Raw genomic sequence first — 15,928 nt, 5'->3', positions numbered from 1 at the left:
TCAAACAGTTTTTCACCTAATCCTGATGTGCTCTAAGGCCTAAGCAATATATTATGTACCACGTACGTAGAAGATATTATATTCTTACGTTTATTAATTACGGTAAAAATATGTGAAATTTTGAGTTATATTTACATGTACCTATGTGGTTTAAGTCCCACGCGAACTTTATCCCAATATCTTATAACCTATATCCTAGTATTTTTTGCCGACTCGCAACTCAAGTCTGGGACCTTATAATCGCGGTTACGTCATACGATCGCATCGTGGGGAATACCAAAGTGTGTAATCATCATTATTTTTTAATATAAGTACCTATGCTATGAAGCGCTATAAATTCTTGTTTATGTTTTGATGCTTTTTATTTTGATTGATTTGAGCAATCGTCGGAAGTCAATTTTGGCGGTATTTTTTTTTCGTCAACTGCGAATGTCTATGAAATGAAATAAACGTATTGTATAAACAATAATTAATATACTGTAAAATTGGAGCTCTTCTTATGTTGGACACGTAAGAGGATCTTTCATTCAGTAGCCTACGTGACAAATGACAATATATTCTAATATAATGCTAATAAATCCTTCCAAGTTCACTTGTAAGACCGAGCGAGATGGTCAAGGAGATTGCTGCTTTTCCTCAGGAATTTAAAGACTTCAGATTTAAGTGTGATTCGTATTTAACAGACCGAGTCAAGGTCCTGTTAATTGAAACGTGAACTACCATGAGACAAAAGAAACGGCCTTTAGGTAATCTTTATTGTTTCATGACGCCCTATTTTGTATAAAAGGCATGTATTTAAATTGTCCATAAAACAGAAAGAAAAAATGAAATAAATCGTCTAAACTCTTATTCATGCTAAGTTTTTGTACATCAACACCGTGCTTAGGTCTAGGCGACGTGTATCGCTCCTGCTGGAACACCGTGAAACGTCCACTGGCTGCCCTGGTGAGTGGTGGATATGGATGACGGCAAAAAGGAAGCAGGAGAAATATCAAATACCTAACGTTGGGCGTCGCATAGGTATTTAAAAAAAATATCCATCCAAATACCGTGCCAGTGAAAGATCAATGATTAATCTATCAAGAAAGAGGATTTCTTTGAAACATCATGACCTAATTCGATTGGTATTTTACTTTACTACTTAAGAACTACGCAGAAAATCTTTGAGTTGTAGAAATTATGTCTGATCGTTACTTCTCACCCAAAATGAAGAGAAATGACCATCAAATTACAAATATACCTACTACTTACAATATAATTAATTTATTTTAAAAAGTTTTAGCTAGTTAACTATTTCTATTAAATTTATTCTTAACCAAGTTAACTTTCATATTTGAGTTTAGTTGCGGCCGTACATTGGCAGCTCGAGCAGTTAACGGCTCGAGCGGTCGGCATCAACTGCTCGACTTCGAGCCATCGGATGTTGACCGCTCGAGCCGTCGCTACCAACCGCTCGAGCGGTTGTTTTTCTGACTAGTCGAGTCATTGATTTTCAGGGGGGAGGAGCCTATGGTGGGAGCTGTCGACAGCCTTAGCGCAGTAGACGGCTCGAGCAGTCAGTGTATGCCTCACGACCGCTCGCTAGCCCTCGACGGCACGGTGGAATTTCGTTATGCAGTTCGTCAACTGCCGCTTGAAGCGGTCGCGACGGCTCCAGCAGTCATGTGTACGGCGCGGCGGTGAATGAAGTTCATAGCGCGGTCGCGGCTTCAAGCGGTCGGTCTCAACTGGTTGAATCGGTCCGTGTACGGCCGCCCTAATTGTTTTAATAATTAATGATGTTTGGACAGTTTCAGTCCATAATTTTAATTGATTTTTTTTTGCAAATTGCGGGCAACTACACTTGTTGGCTAACATAGTAAACGACAGATGGCAGATGACCCTCAAAAAACCGTGCAAAATAAAAATATATTGTTTTCATTTAAAATTTAAATATTTATAAATATCGCAACGGAAAAAATATCTGTACACAGTGCTCCAGACAGTCACCTGTTTAGAAATAAAATCTCTAGCTAAGACTCAGCCACGGGAATATTTTGACTCAGCGCCATCTCTATTTCCTTAATATATAAATTATTTTGTAAACTTAAAACATTGTTGTCTTGTCCTATATATTATAAAGGCTGAAATAGCATAATTTGAAAAGACTTATCGCCATATATTTTTGCCTAATGTAATAGTCTGGTTTAGTTCACAAGTATGATTGAATCTGAATATAAATATATTTATATAATAATATAAGTAACTAACTATATAAATTTGTAATTAATTTCTTAATTTACTATTTTAATAAAATTGGCGTTACCACATGGCACATACGGTGATGCTATGTTAACTAACTTGCATAAAAGTTATTTATTTATGGAAATGGCTACCTAGGTACGTACATTGTAAAGGAATATTTTTAACCTAATAAATGCGTTACCTTGCCAAATATAGCTAAGTAAATAGTGCATAGTTCTAGTCATTTTATTGTAGTCGTATTGCCTTATCGTTCAGTGTTTATAGCGGATAATTAAATAAGATTACAATTCACTCACTTTTATTCTCTTACGGCTCCTCAAAAGGCTGATATCTTGGGTAGTTGAGGCATCGTCGCTTTCCATTTTGAAAACAATATTAAATCAGGGCATAACGAGTATACACTAACGTATTAAGATAAGGGAATGATAAGAGATAGTGAATTAACAATGTCCGCACGTGCATTTAGCCTTCGCGATGACGAGACGCAAGACGCAATAATATTACCTATGTTAGAAACAATCTATGTTTTAGCGAAATAATAGCGCCGCGTCATCCAGCTGTGGCAGAAGTCAGCGAATCGGCGCTTATATCGCTGATTCGTCATTGCAGTGGACGTTCATATAAATGTGCAAAAAATGCAAGGTTAAATGGTAAGAATAATTGTTATCTTTCATAATTTCATGGTCGAAGTTTCTTTCTACACGTGAACACGTTGTGCCCGTTTATACTTACTTATTTTGGAATTAATGAAGTGAATTCAGTTTTCTTCGTGAACCATATTATGTTATTGAAAATTGGCTGTGACAATTTTTTTACATGTTAATATATCTATTAGGTATTTAGTGTTGCTGTGTGTGTAGGGAGATGAAATAAAGAATGCAGTCAATGGAAATTATATATTCCTCTAAATTACACAAAAATATAATATTGTACTTTAATTTACTAACTACTAGACGTGGGTCGGTGGCACGAGTTACGGGAAAACTGGGGGCGACGCTATTGGTCTAAGCTAAGATCCTAATATAGGTCGACCTGCACCGGCGTGATAATAGAATGAGACCAATTTTATAATAAATGTAGTCTATTAAAAAATCTATTAAAGATGCGTTGACTGAAAAAATCATGGACAGGACATTTTAATTAATTTTTAAAAAATATTTTTTTTTTATTAATTGCAGTAAGTACCTACTTATCAAGATAATAAAAAAATTTATAATAGACTTGAAGTATGAAACCTACAGAATGTGCAGTCATAGGGTTTTCTAATATTTACCTGGACAATCTGCTAGGTTGGCAGGTATAAACAGGCATATCCGTACCAGTTACTTTCACTTGATGGGATGATAGAAAAAAAAAAATATGAGCATGAGCGCTGTTTTATAACAAAATTGTTTTTTGAATCAACACTGCATAATTAAAAAAATAAAAAGATTTTTTTTAATAATTAACTAAAAATATCCTGTCCAGGATTTTTTCAGTCAACCCATCTTTAATAGGTTTTTTAATAGACTACATTTATTATAAAATTGATCTCATTCTATTATCACGCCGGTGCAGGTCGACCTATATTCGGATCTTAGACCATATGTGAATGTGCGACGCGACCGAAAATCCTGCGTCAGCACAGCACCGACAATATTCCCCCCTTTTCAAAAAAAATGTGGAACATTTTTAAACAAAATCAAATTAAATTATACTAGTAGTACTCATAACTTCTTTTTTAAACCAATTACTAGCAACTTTAATACACTGTTGTTTCAAAACACAACAAACAAAAATAGTTAATATAACTGCAATGAGAATTATTATGATTCCAAATAATATATTAATTTTATGTTCCAGCTTTGAAACATTGGAAATACTTTCGTTAATGACAATTACACTTTCCTTGGTTTGATTTAATCCCATGGTTAAATTGTAAAATAATGTATTTAAAGAAAAATAATTGTATAAAATGTATATGGTCAGTTGTATATAGGCTTGAAAACTTCCTAAATCGGATACAGTATGTTTTGAGACTTTAGCTCTTTGGCACTCAATACATGTTTTAGACCAAATTCCTATATCCTTATTCATTTCTGGCCAAAAATATCTATCAGTTACTAATTTTTTTGTGGCTCTTGGGTGACTTAAATTATGCACAGCATCAAAAGCTAAACGTCGAAATTGTTTAGGTAAATATGGTCGAATTCTATCTGTGGATGTTTCACAATATATTTGTTTCTTGGTTTATTATAATCGAACATTGCAACACGCTTAAGTGTAAATTGACTGTTTACGTTTGACCGGTGTCGCATTTCTGCAAGTTGTTCATCCGTTTCCTGCGCTTGGGCGAGTTCTGCGAAATCTAACACAGTGGGACATGTTATTGTTTCAACTCTCGATAACGTGTCAGCAACTATATTTTCTTTACCTGTTACATGACGAATATCTGTACAAAACTCACTAATAAACATAATTTGCCTAGTTCTTCGAGCAGTTTCCCTATTTGTACCTATTTTACTAAATGCAAAACAAAGTGGTTTATGATCTGTATAAACTATTAATTCGCGGCCTTCAACCATGTTGCAAAAATGGATTATTGATAAATATATCGCTAGATAATAATTCTCTATCATAGGTACTGTATTTACGCTGAGCTTCCGTAAGTTTACGTGAAAAATATCCTAAAGGTTGCCAAATATTGTTAATTTTTTGTTGTAAAACTGCAATCTAAGGAAGGATATATCAACAAAACTGCATTTTTCAAATCTATCTTACATTGTTCAAAATTTTGCTCTGCTAATTTATTCCAATTAATTTTACTTTTATCTTTCCGTTTCGCACTACCAAGATATTTATTTAACTCTGACTGATGTTCAGCCGAGTAAGGAATAAAATATTTCGCCTCATCTGACATTTTCTGTGGTGATAAAACTGCTTCCGTTTGTATAAACCATATTTTCCAAAAATCTGGGATGCGGGACGTAATGGAGATTGACGATAAACTTGCAAATTCTTCTTTAACGGGTTCCATGGTGATATTTAATTTTTATATGTAGTTTTTATGTGTTATTAAATTTTATTTATTTAAATTTTACCTCTGCCACCAGCAACAGGTATAAAGCACGTATAAGTAATAAGTATGGGAATTGATGAAATTAGGGCATCACAGGTCACATCACAGGATAAAGGTGCATGAATGTAATAATATATATCAAGTTTAAAAACTATATGTATAAGCTTGGAAAAAACACGTTCTTCGTCGCAGAGCCTTTAGCAGACTAAGATAAACAGCTTAAGATAAATCCTGAAAAAATATTTTCACATAATATGTAAGTATTTATGGTTATACAGATGTATAAACATTTGGGCTGACTGAAAATATTGAAAATATTGACTTTATGTAACAATCACAAGTGATACATAGATACCTCTTGAGTCTACTAATCCCCGCCAGTAGGTAATCCCACCATTTCTGTTTGTACTATCACTTGTTGAAAGTAAAGCAAACAATACAAAGAGATATCGTTTTATTCAAAGAATATTATATACCCTAATTTCTTTAACAGCTTATTTTATTCAAAATCATCCAAAGAATCCACATCCTCCTTATTTTCACGGACAAAATAGGTTTCTTCGCTGACCAAAATTGATAAGTACTGCGATATAAAGTAAAAGGATTGTAAGCAGAATATGTACACATTTGTGGACATTTTATGGCATGAAATCAGTCTCACTGACGATCCCAGAATATTGCCTAGAGCCCGAGCCCAAATCATGCCAAGAAAATGTATGAGTGGCCTTCTTCTTCTCTTTAATGAATCTTCAGAGCTTTTTTGCATTGTATAAAAAGTGAAAGTTAGTACTATGGTGAGCAATAATAACAACAAGCCTTTCTAGGTGCAGCTGGGATTAGTTTAGTTGGGTAAGTTTGTGTGTAAACTGTCTTCTTAGTAAAAGGGTTTATGGGTTCTTTCGTCGCACGATGTTTCACTTCCATAGTTATCCGTGCAAACTTATCCCCCTTTTCTTCCTCCTTTTTGATTAAAATAAAATAAGGTCGAAATTCGTTCGAATACATTTTCGTTTTTTACAACTTTTTAATTTTTTATTTCATGAAATAAAGAAGATAACAGATGTCTGTCACACATGACTGTTTGTTTTCTTTTTTATTCCTAGCAATTCCTATATTGTGATAGTACCTATATTGTGTTCACACTGGTTAGGGAGCCAGGTGCAAATTGGGTTCATTATTTCCTCTCAAGAGATAATTCGTCAGAAGCATCAGAGTATAGTATTATAAAGCACGTACCATATATATCCACGCACGTAGGAAAAAAAATACATTCATTCATTTCCTCTCAGCTAAAAATTTGTCAAATTGTAGCTAACCCAATATCTCAACGAAAAAAAATAATCAGCTGGTTACAACATGGTGTATTAAACGTCAGCTGGTGTCTCGAACATGAAAAAAAAATATATTTTCCGTGATTTCCTCTCAAACAAAAATTTACCTGATGATAGCTTATATGTAACTGTGGATAAATATATAAGTCAGCTGGCTGTATCTTGGTGGAAAAACCGTCAGCTGATACTTTGAAAGTTATTACATAGGAGTTAGACAAAAGCATCTATTGCCAATTTATATGCATCAACTGACTAGGTTTTCCTCAACTTATTGCTAGCTGATTTTTTTTATTTATCGCATCAGTATATTAACAATCAGCTCACAAATTTTCATCTGAGAGGAAATGACGTATCTTTAATTATTCGACCTTGCGCTTCAATATAAGAGTTGAGTTGAAATAAACATTCAGTATCAATATTTTTGAAACGAATAAGTATGTAATCAAATAATTTTATATATTTAAATAATTAAATAATCAATAAGAAATAAATGAACTAGTTACTCGATAAATAATATTTATTAATATATTATAAACTTGATAAACAATGATAATTGATTTGAATTGATTGAATTGATTTCTTATTGATTATTTAATTATTTAAATATATAAAATTATTTGATTACATACTTATTCGTTTCAAAAATATTGATACTGAATGTTTATTTCAACTCAACTCTTATATTGAAGCGCAAGGTCGAATAATTAAAGATACGTCATTTCCTCTCAGATGAAAATTTGTGAGCTGATTGTTAATATACTGATGCGATAAATAAAAAAAATCAGCTAGCAATAAGTTGAGGAAAACCTAGTCAGTTGATGCATATAAATTGGCAATAGATGCTTTTGTCTAACTCCTATGTAATAACTTTCAAAGTATCAGCTGACGGTTTTTCCACCAAGATACAGCCAGCTGACTTATATATTTATCCACAGTTACATATAAGCTATCATCAGGTAAATTTTTGTTTGAGAGGAAATCACGGAAAATATATTTTTTTTTTTCATGTTCGAGACACCAGCTGACGTTTAATACACCATGTTGTAACCAGCTGATTATTTTTTTTCGTTGAGATATTGGGTTAGCTACAATTTGACAAATTTTTAGCTGAGAGGAAATGAATGAATGTATTTTTTTTTCCTACGTGCGTGGGAGGCTACAACCGCTCTTCCCCCCAACCGAGCTTCAGCTGACGTTCACGAGGCTTCATAATACTATACTTTGATGCATTTTACTAATTACCGCTTGAGAGGAACTTGGTCATAAAATCGGCTGCTGGCTCCCGGACCAACACTGTGGTTCACACATGTTCACACACTGTTCACATCAAGTTCACATATTAATTGTCTATTAATTGAAATGAAAAACCACAGATAGTTACTTATCCTTATAAAAGAATGTCGTCTCCGTTACATCTCCGCTTCGTTATTATCTATCCTCACACAATGTCCTCACACAAGCGGAGACAAATCCAACAAAAATCATGAAAATCTGTTTATCAGTTCTTGAGACGTGTGTCGTCGAGTGGTATACCTAGTACATACGTAGTATATTATTATTAGTCTGTGCTAGTACCTTTTAAATACTGTCGTTCACTTCTTGGTCGTTCATAAAGGTATACAGATTAGATCATTAGAATATATTATGTAATATGTATTATCATCATCATCATCATCAATACATATCTATAATAAAATTGTAGAAAAGTGATGTCTGTACAATGAAAATATTAAAAAAAAACTTAGCAGGTGTTATTATTAAATCGATCCTGAACCCAAAACTGTAGATAAAAAAATTTTTGTCTGTTTGTCTGTATGTTTGTGCTCGCTAATCTCAGAAACGGCTTATCCGATTTAGATGCGGTTTTCACTAATATATTGTGGTAAGCTTCATTTAACATTTAGTGTTTATTGCATGTCAATCGGTTCATAAATAAAAAAAGTTATGACCATTTAAGGAATCACGGCGAACATTTGCTAAGGCATTCTATTTGAATAACTTTATTACGTAAATTATACGCTAAAGTTATTTCTTGACATGTCCAGATGATCATATCGAAAGTCCCCAAGCGGTGGAAGGGGGGGGGGGTTAAGCTGAGGGGGTAGTAGGGGGTTCAAAGGACCTTTATTTAGATTTTTGCTCATAAGTCTAAAACCTGCACAAATAGCATTATGGTTACTTCGAGGTAAATTTTATACATAAAATGTCTTTTAATTAATTATGTCGTAGGTATTATATTTTTTAAACCCAGACGCAAAAAGAGGGGTGTTACGTCCGCTATGTGTGTTTGCGTGTCTATCTGTGCCACCGTAGCTCGCTAACGGGTAATACGTGGGTAATACGAATAAGATGCGTTTTTTTTGTTACATTAGTTGTTCTTATAGATATAGTGTATCAAAATCGGTTCATCCATTTATCTATACTAATATTATAAAGAGGAAAAGTTTGTAAGTATGTATGTAAGTATGTATGTATGTATGGTTTTCACGCAAAAACTACTGGACCGATTTCAAAAATTCTTTCACCATTAGAAAGCTGCATCTTTACTGAGCAACATAGGCTATATTGCATTTTCAAAAAAATTAGAGATCCTTACCAAAAATGCAATAATGTAACCCAAGGTGTAAAAAAATCCTCAATAAAACTTCTGTCATCGCGTGCGCTGCGGAATCTATTGAAGATAGAACAAAAAAATGTTCTACAGTATTATAGAATGGATCAATATCTACAAGAAAGTCCGCGATACCATATGTCCATCTTCAGTAGTTATGTTACTACAACAACTTTTTTACGTTTTCAAAGTAAATAGAAGTGCCGACAGTAATCAAACCATGTTATCCATACACATATATTAATCCTTATCCCATTAAATGATGTTTTATTATAGACTGTTTCAATACCAGCAAAATACTTTTTAAATGAAAAGAATTGGATATTCCATTCAAAAGATATAACGAATTTAAAAGTGCCAATCTACAGAAAATAGTAGGTATACTGTTCGAGCAGGCCGTAGTGCGGGGGTCACGGAGGAATTCTACCAATATGCGTCTTGACGGAACACAGTGGGGTTTTGGTCGGTAGGAATCCGACATAACCCACGGCCCCTCCCCTGGAGGCCGTGGGTATCTATGAAAGATTTCCCCACTAAAACAAAAAAAAAAGGCCGTAGTGTGGGACGAGGTAAAGGTGATTTTCATGTCCGACCTATAGTAGACTTTTCACTGTAAAGATATCGCTATCTATGCGGGTGAAACCGCAGGGCATTGCTATTATATATATAGGGGTAAAAGTGGGAATGAAAAAAACGAATGTTGTCGGTTATACCCAACTGATATATCAAATGAAAATAGACGACGTGTCAGAAACAATTAATAGTCAAATTTTATCAAAATCGGTTCATCCATTTATTTGATAAAGGGGTAAAAGTGGGAATAAATAAATGAATTTTATCAAATATACTCAAGTGAAGTATCTAATGAAAGACATGACGTTTTACACGTACAATAAGACATATTTTATCAAAATTGGTTCATCCATTTATTGGATATAGGTATAAAAGTGGTAATAAAAAAATGAATTTTGTCAAATATACCCAACTGGCATATCAAATGAAAGGGCATGAAAGTATAATGAGGCATAACTAGGTATTTAATCAAAATCGGTTCATCCATTTATTGGATTATAGCGGTAAAAGTGGGAATGAATAATCGAATGTGGTCAAACAATATGTACTCAAGCGGCATATCAATTGACGTGTGAATTAAATATTTAAATATTAATATTTCAGGACAATTTTCACACACGGCACGATCTGATCCCATACTAAGCTTTCGCTTGTGTTATGGAAATCAGTTGGCTGATATACATACATATATAATTTTAAATACATACTTACATAGATAATTAACACCCAGACACAGAGCAAACATCTATGTTCATCACATAAATATTTGCCCCGGGTGGGAATCGAACCCACGACCTCTGGCTTGGAAGGCAGGGCCACTACCAACCAAGCCAACCGGTCAGTCGAATTACAATTAGTCATGTTTTATCAAAATCGGTTCATCTGTTTATTACATATAGGGCACCTTAGGGTTGATATATTGGGGATAAATAATCCAAATGGAGCACCAAACAAAAAGATATGACGTGTACATATAGGTACAATTAGACATGGTTTACATCAAAATCGGTTCTGCCATTTACTAGGGGTGAAAGGGAAAAGTTGAAAGTCTGTGAAAGTAGAAGGATATGGGAGCGGGAGGATAGCCACATCCTGGAAATTTTGAACTCTTCTGTAACTAAAAGTTTTATAGCTCAGTTTAGTAATAAATTTTACTAGCAGTTATTTTGTGTTATTATTTATTTTATTTCTTAACTGTAAAATAATCTGTAAGTACTTATAATTTAGTTGTTTATGGTAGTACGTGTTTCAAGACGTGTTTACTCAATAATTGTGTGTTAAGTAGTAACTACTATGCAGTCACTATTCCACGCGGACGAAGTCGCGGGCACAGCTAGTAAAGAAAAAAGTTAGATTTTAGATACATATCTAAATACTGTACCCATATCGATTATGTTCATAAATTATGACAGTGGGAAAAATAATAAAAATATCAATTAGATTTTTTATTACTTTTTACAATATTAAACGTAGAATTTATTTCGACATTTGCGGCAGACACTGGACCGCGTCGACGTGTGAAAAATATTCTTTAATTGATCCAATAGTGATTTAAAATCGTGATCGCTTTTTAAAATGTTACTAGATCCTCCAAGCTGCGAAAGGATATTTTCTATTTTACGCCCCAATGTTGTTTTACTCCAATCTTTTGGGGAAGTTATTTCATTTTCAATCCGCTTCAAGTTTTGCGCCTGTGAAATTGTATTTATTAATTTAATATTTTTATGAACCTTTTATTTGGCTTTAAAATTGATAATAATTATTAATATTCTTGTCGTTGTTTTACTGTAAATATATTTCTCTTGTATCTACATATTATATAATAGAGAGTGTAGGTATGGTCTGGATCAGATTTACATAAGTAGGTATTTGTCCAAATTTTAGTACCTACTAAAGGAGGTCTAAAATTTGATATCATTATCAATGTAAATATTCCTTGCCTTCCAGAGGAACATTTTTTTTAATAAAAAGACTAATTCCATTTAATTCATTTATTTTTGGGCATTAATACGGAGATGTACTATTAGTCATGCGGACCATGTATTTTCGTTTCGGCACGGGTATTTTAACAAACTTCCATACATCATCGTTGGACTTGGCATTGCATACAGTACACTGGGAATCAAAATGGTGGATATTTAGCAATTATTATTAAACGTAAACTTTAATTATATCCTTGTTCCGGACTTCTTCTGGCTTTATGTCTTTAAAATCGCACTTTAGTGTGTCGATGTAATTTTTGAAAAACACGTTAAATTGGTTAAGCCTTGTCGCTATAATATGCTTTGAGTACTGTTTATATGCCGTGTCAGTACCGTTTTGTATGCAATTAATCGGGTTTGTTTTAGTTTCCTACGATGAAAAGTGTAGAACAGTTAGAATGCCTTAAATATTAAGTAATTTGAAGGACCAAGGGTAACGAAGATTTTTTTTGGAATTCTATAGTTATATGATAGATTTTTTTATTAAATTATTATCAACCATTTTTAATCTCTTACCGTATACGCAAGTTGTACTGCAAATAAAATCAAATAAATAATGTGCAGTCCACTTAACTTCATATTGTTGAACGTAATAATCGAATAAAATGATGGAGAATAAATAGTTATTGTTTCCTTTGTAATAAAAGTGGAGTGTTTCGTAAGAAAATTTATATCGATTATCGATATACTATTTCTCTAAGCTATTTCTATTGTTATAGTTTGCAATGACTATTATGTATCGGTGTTTATTATAAGACGTAATTTCAATTTAAGAATATTCCATTACATTACATTGTGTACAAGCAAATTGCGACGCCCAAAAAAGAGGTGATGGGTGTTGCCTAGCCGAATAGATTTATTTATTTTAGTTTATAAACGTTCTAGTTTCAATTTATCATTGATCGAAAACTTACAAACCTAATCGAGCCGAATTTATAGCAAAGGATAGGTTTCGATTTAGTACTAGTAGCGCCATCTAGTTTCGTTCCACAGAACTTTATAAAGTTGAAATCTTCGACCTAAGCTAAACCTAAGTACGTGAATAGCCATTTAAGAAAAAGAAGAAAGAGGAAAAGAAGAAAGCTTTTGTTGTACTCCATGGTTGTACTATCACAGATAATATAATACTATAATAATACTAGTACTATTAAATCTGCACGAAAGGATTAAGTAATTTAAAAGACATCTATTGAATTCATTGTCTTTATTATCATTAATTAATATGAACTTTAATTATCAGCATTTCGATAAACACAACACATCTACTATTTTCTTTATGAATTATTAATGGTTTAAATATATTTCAATTTTTATTTCAATGTGTCAATGAACTTCAGGTATATTAATCGCGGGTATACAAGTGGTAAAGGAATGACTTCTACTCAATGTGTTGTTTGGTGGTTTTAGACATGTGTCCATGCACTCTTGGTACGTTTGGAAGTTGTTCTGATTACCACCGCACCCTGAATATAGATGGCGCTTGCAAGTCCTGAAATGTCAACATTAAATTAAAAATATATATTATTATTGTTTTATTGGTTAAATCACAGACTAGAAATAATATACTATGTATACAAGTTAAATGTTCATTAAGACGAACACTAAACATATAAGTACCTATATTACAAAAAATTACATACTTGCCCAATGTATCCCATGCCCATCGATTGAAATATCCAAAACAGTCACCATAATTAAATGTCAATGAACAGAAATGTGGGATTTGAGCTGAAACAAATATTTTTCATAAGTTACAAAATCCCACTAGTATTTCGGATCGCTTCTTTCTTCATATAATGTCATACTTTGTTATTGTTATTTGTAGGTACTTGCATGAGAACTAACATATTCACAGTAGTATAAAATCTTCAACATCTTTTACTTCAAATGCACCATTAGTAATTTAGTAATAAATTGTCATGAGTATATACTCATAATAATTATAATATCACATACCCTGACTGTCTTTAACATCCAAGAAGCAATATTCATAGCACTGTTCCTGTGTTTCAAAACGGTTGCCGTTGCCTTGGCAACCGCCCCAGAAGAATCTGTAGCATTTGCTCTGCCTCACATCATAGTACCATTGTATGATGTCTGCTCGACAGGGCCCGGTGTCTGGTCGCAGAAAACATGTTTTATGACGGGCTGAAAATAAGTAAATGATTCATATTTTAATGGTAAAAAAGTAAGTACTCCATCTAGTAAGCTGGTGAAAAATAAACAAAATAGCTGGTTAGAATTCATTCATTGCAGTATGACGTTGTTGGAATTGGATACACTTATGGAATTTTAAATTTTCATAAAAACTTTTTAAGGTACATATCTAAATACACAAATATGAAAAAAAAAATAACTATAATATGTAATGTTACCCTTTAGTGTTTGATTATATTGAATGCAAACTTTCCTTATATTTCGGTCAGTCGATGTTTTAAATCTATGATCAGCTTTTGTATGTCTTTTACGACAAAAGCAAGGTATAAAAATTAGAAGTCCTATTATCGCCAAGATTTCAAAATTACTTAGATTCTTAATAAAAAAGACTTTTAGCAATTTCATGTATACAAAAACAACTAACTCAACAATTATACAAAAAAAAAATATTAATAAAAAATTCAGATATTTTATTTTTATAGCAGTGATAAAAATACTGGTTAGGAAATACATTTTAAATTATAACAGTTATATGTAACATAGTTTTATGTTGTATAATAAAAATGCAATCATAATGTTAAGTTATAGTTCATAAATAAAAAGTACATACTTACTATTATATTTTAAATATGAAAGCAAGATATTTATTGAAGGCAAATATTAAAGTAGTGCCTCAAAAACGTGACGGGGTAAAATTATAGGATTTTTAATTATATCTCAAAAATATACAATTCCAATTTTGTTTGGATTTCATAATATGTACATGAAAGTTATTGTTTGTGAGGTAATTTAGAGAAATACTATGGCAATTAGCCTAAATAGAAACTCTAACTTAAAATGAGTGGTATATAATTTGTTTATCTACTTATTTTAACATGCACATGGTACCCGCACAATATAAAAAATGGAAAGTGCAAAAGTTCTCTTATTTTCTTATTCTTCATTTACTAATTACTTAAGTAACAATTTTTCTAAAAAAATATCATGTAAGTAGAAACATTAGATTTAACATGTGCATACAACAATGGAACTTTTACTTAAACAATGTTAAACAAACATGTAAATTTTAAATGCTTTCTTATTAATTAATGTTTACCTCTAAGACCCAGTTTCAAATCTTCAAGAGGAATGTGATGTGGATGCAGTTTGAGCATTGCTGTTAAAAAAAGTCACCTGTCCCCTACTGTGGTAAAAGGGGCAAATGCATTATACATACATCTGATGCACTGATTGATTTTTCTTTAGGGATAAGTAGGTGATCATCCTTCTGTGTCCTGCCAGACCAAAACAATTCTATTCCTTCGTCACCACCGGGAATCAAACCCAGGAGCCCTCGGTTCGCTCACATGTTAACCACAGGACCAAGGAGGCAGTTGGCTGTTACAAAGGCTACTGTTTATTAAAATGCATGCTTAACTTTATAACCAATGTGAATGTAAACTTCAGCCACATTATTATAGCTCTCGAGCCTTCTCCCTAGATACTCAAATCTTATAAAATCGCTCCGCAACTCCGAAAAAAATAAACAATCACACTTTCTCATATATGTTAAGGATTTAGAAACTAAATAAAAATAACGTATCATAGATAAAGTAAGATCATCATACAGATATATTGTTTCGAAAATATTATGTATTGATCAGTTTACATTATAATATTAAACAAAATTAAAAAATAATATGTAACGATGAGGGCAAAATAGAAATGTCATTGTCACAGATAACTATATATTAGTCAGAGACAGATAGGACAGTACTACGGGTGACGTTTAGTTCTAAAAATATGCGCCAAGCGCTAGTGTCGTAACGTCACCTACTAGTGATGACCCACAGCGAGCTATAAAAGCCACGATGACGCATAGAATATCGATAGCATAGTGATGTACCACGGAAATTTTTTGTAGGGATAATTCTATAAATTGCAAGGTTCAAAGTATCTTTCGTTACGTTCAATGGATACGAATATAACGAAA

At 32.7% G+C, this 15,928-nt stretch overlaps 2 protein-coding genes across 2 annotated transcripts in view; both read right to left on the bottom strand.

Annotated features, from left to right (window-relative positions):
- LOC149491408 (peptide transporter family 1-like) overlaps window positions 1-2,657 on the bottom strand; it is a 28,485-nt gene extending 25,828 nt beyond the window's left edge. Inside the window, exon 1 of the mRNA XM_089697581.1 lies at window positions 2,541-2,657. Within this exon, the coding sequence (XP_089553707.1) occupies window positions 2,541-2,606 (66 nt within the window). The 5' untranslated portion in view covers window positions 2,607-2,657. The remainder of the gene's footprint in view (window positions 1-2,540) is intronic.
- Window positions 2,658-12,995: 10,338 nt separating this feature from the next.
- On the bottom strand, window positions 12,996-15,652 carry LOC149491407 (kunitz-type serine protease inhibitor A-like). Its single transcript, XM_089694476.1, has 4 exons — window positions 15,053-15,652; window positions 13,756-13,947; window positions 13,440-13,527; window positions 12,996-13,288 (listed from the first exon to the last, which is right to left on the bottom strand). The coding sequence occupies exons 1-4, from the start codon at window positions 15,108-15,110 to the stop codon at window positions 13,123-13,125; spliced, it is 504 nt and encodes a 167-aa protein (XP_089550602.1). The 5' UTR covers window positions 15,111-15,652; the 3' UTR covers window positions 12,996-13,122.
- Between the last annotated feature and the right edge of the window lie 276 nt (window positions 15,653-15,928).

This window comes from Colias philodice, chromosome 1 (assembly GCF_061535455.1).
Source record: "Colias philodice isolate Cphi_HAF_F1 chromosome 1, ilColPhil1 Martin Lab GWU primary, whole genome shotgun sequence".
In the NCBI taxonomy this organism is placed as follows: domain Eukaryota; kingdom Metazoa; phylum Arthropoda; class Insecta; order Lepidoptera; family Pieridae; genus Colias; species Colias philodice.
Note: the sequence above shows the minus strand (reverse complement) of the source record. Positions and strands in the feature narration are given on the sequence as shown.

Excerpts from the sequence above, each read along its gene's own strand:
- LOC149491407 (XM_089694476.1), bottom strand. The coding sequence starts at position 15,110 with ATGCTCAAACTGCATCCACATCACATTCCTCTTGAAGATTTGAAACTG. Across the intron at positions 13,948-15,052 it reads TTTGAAACTGGGTCTTAGAG|CCCGTCATAAAACATGTTTT; the intron begins GTAAACATTAAT and ends ACTTATTTTCAG. Across the intron at positions 13,289-13,439 it reads GCATGGGATACATTGGGCAA|GACTTGCAAGCGCCATCTAT; the intron begins GTATGTAATTTT and ends TTGACATTTCAG.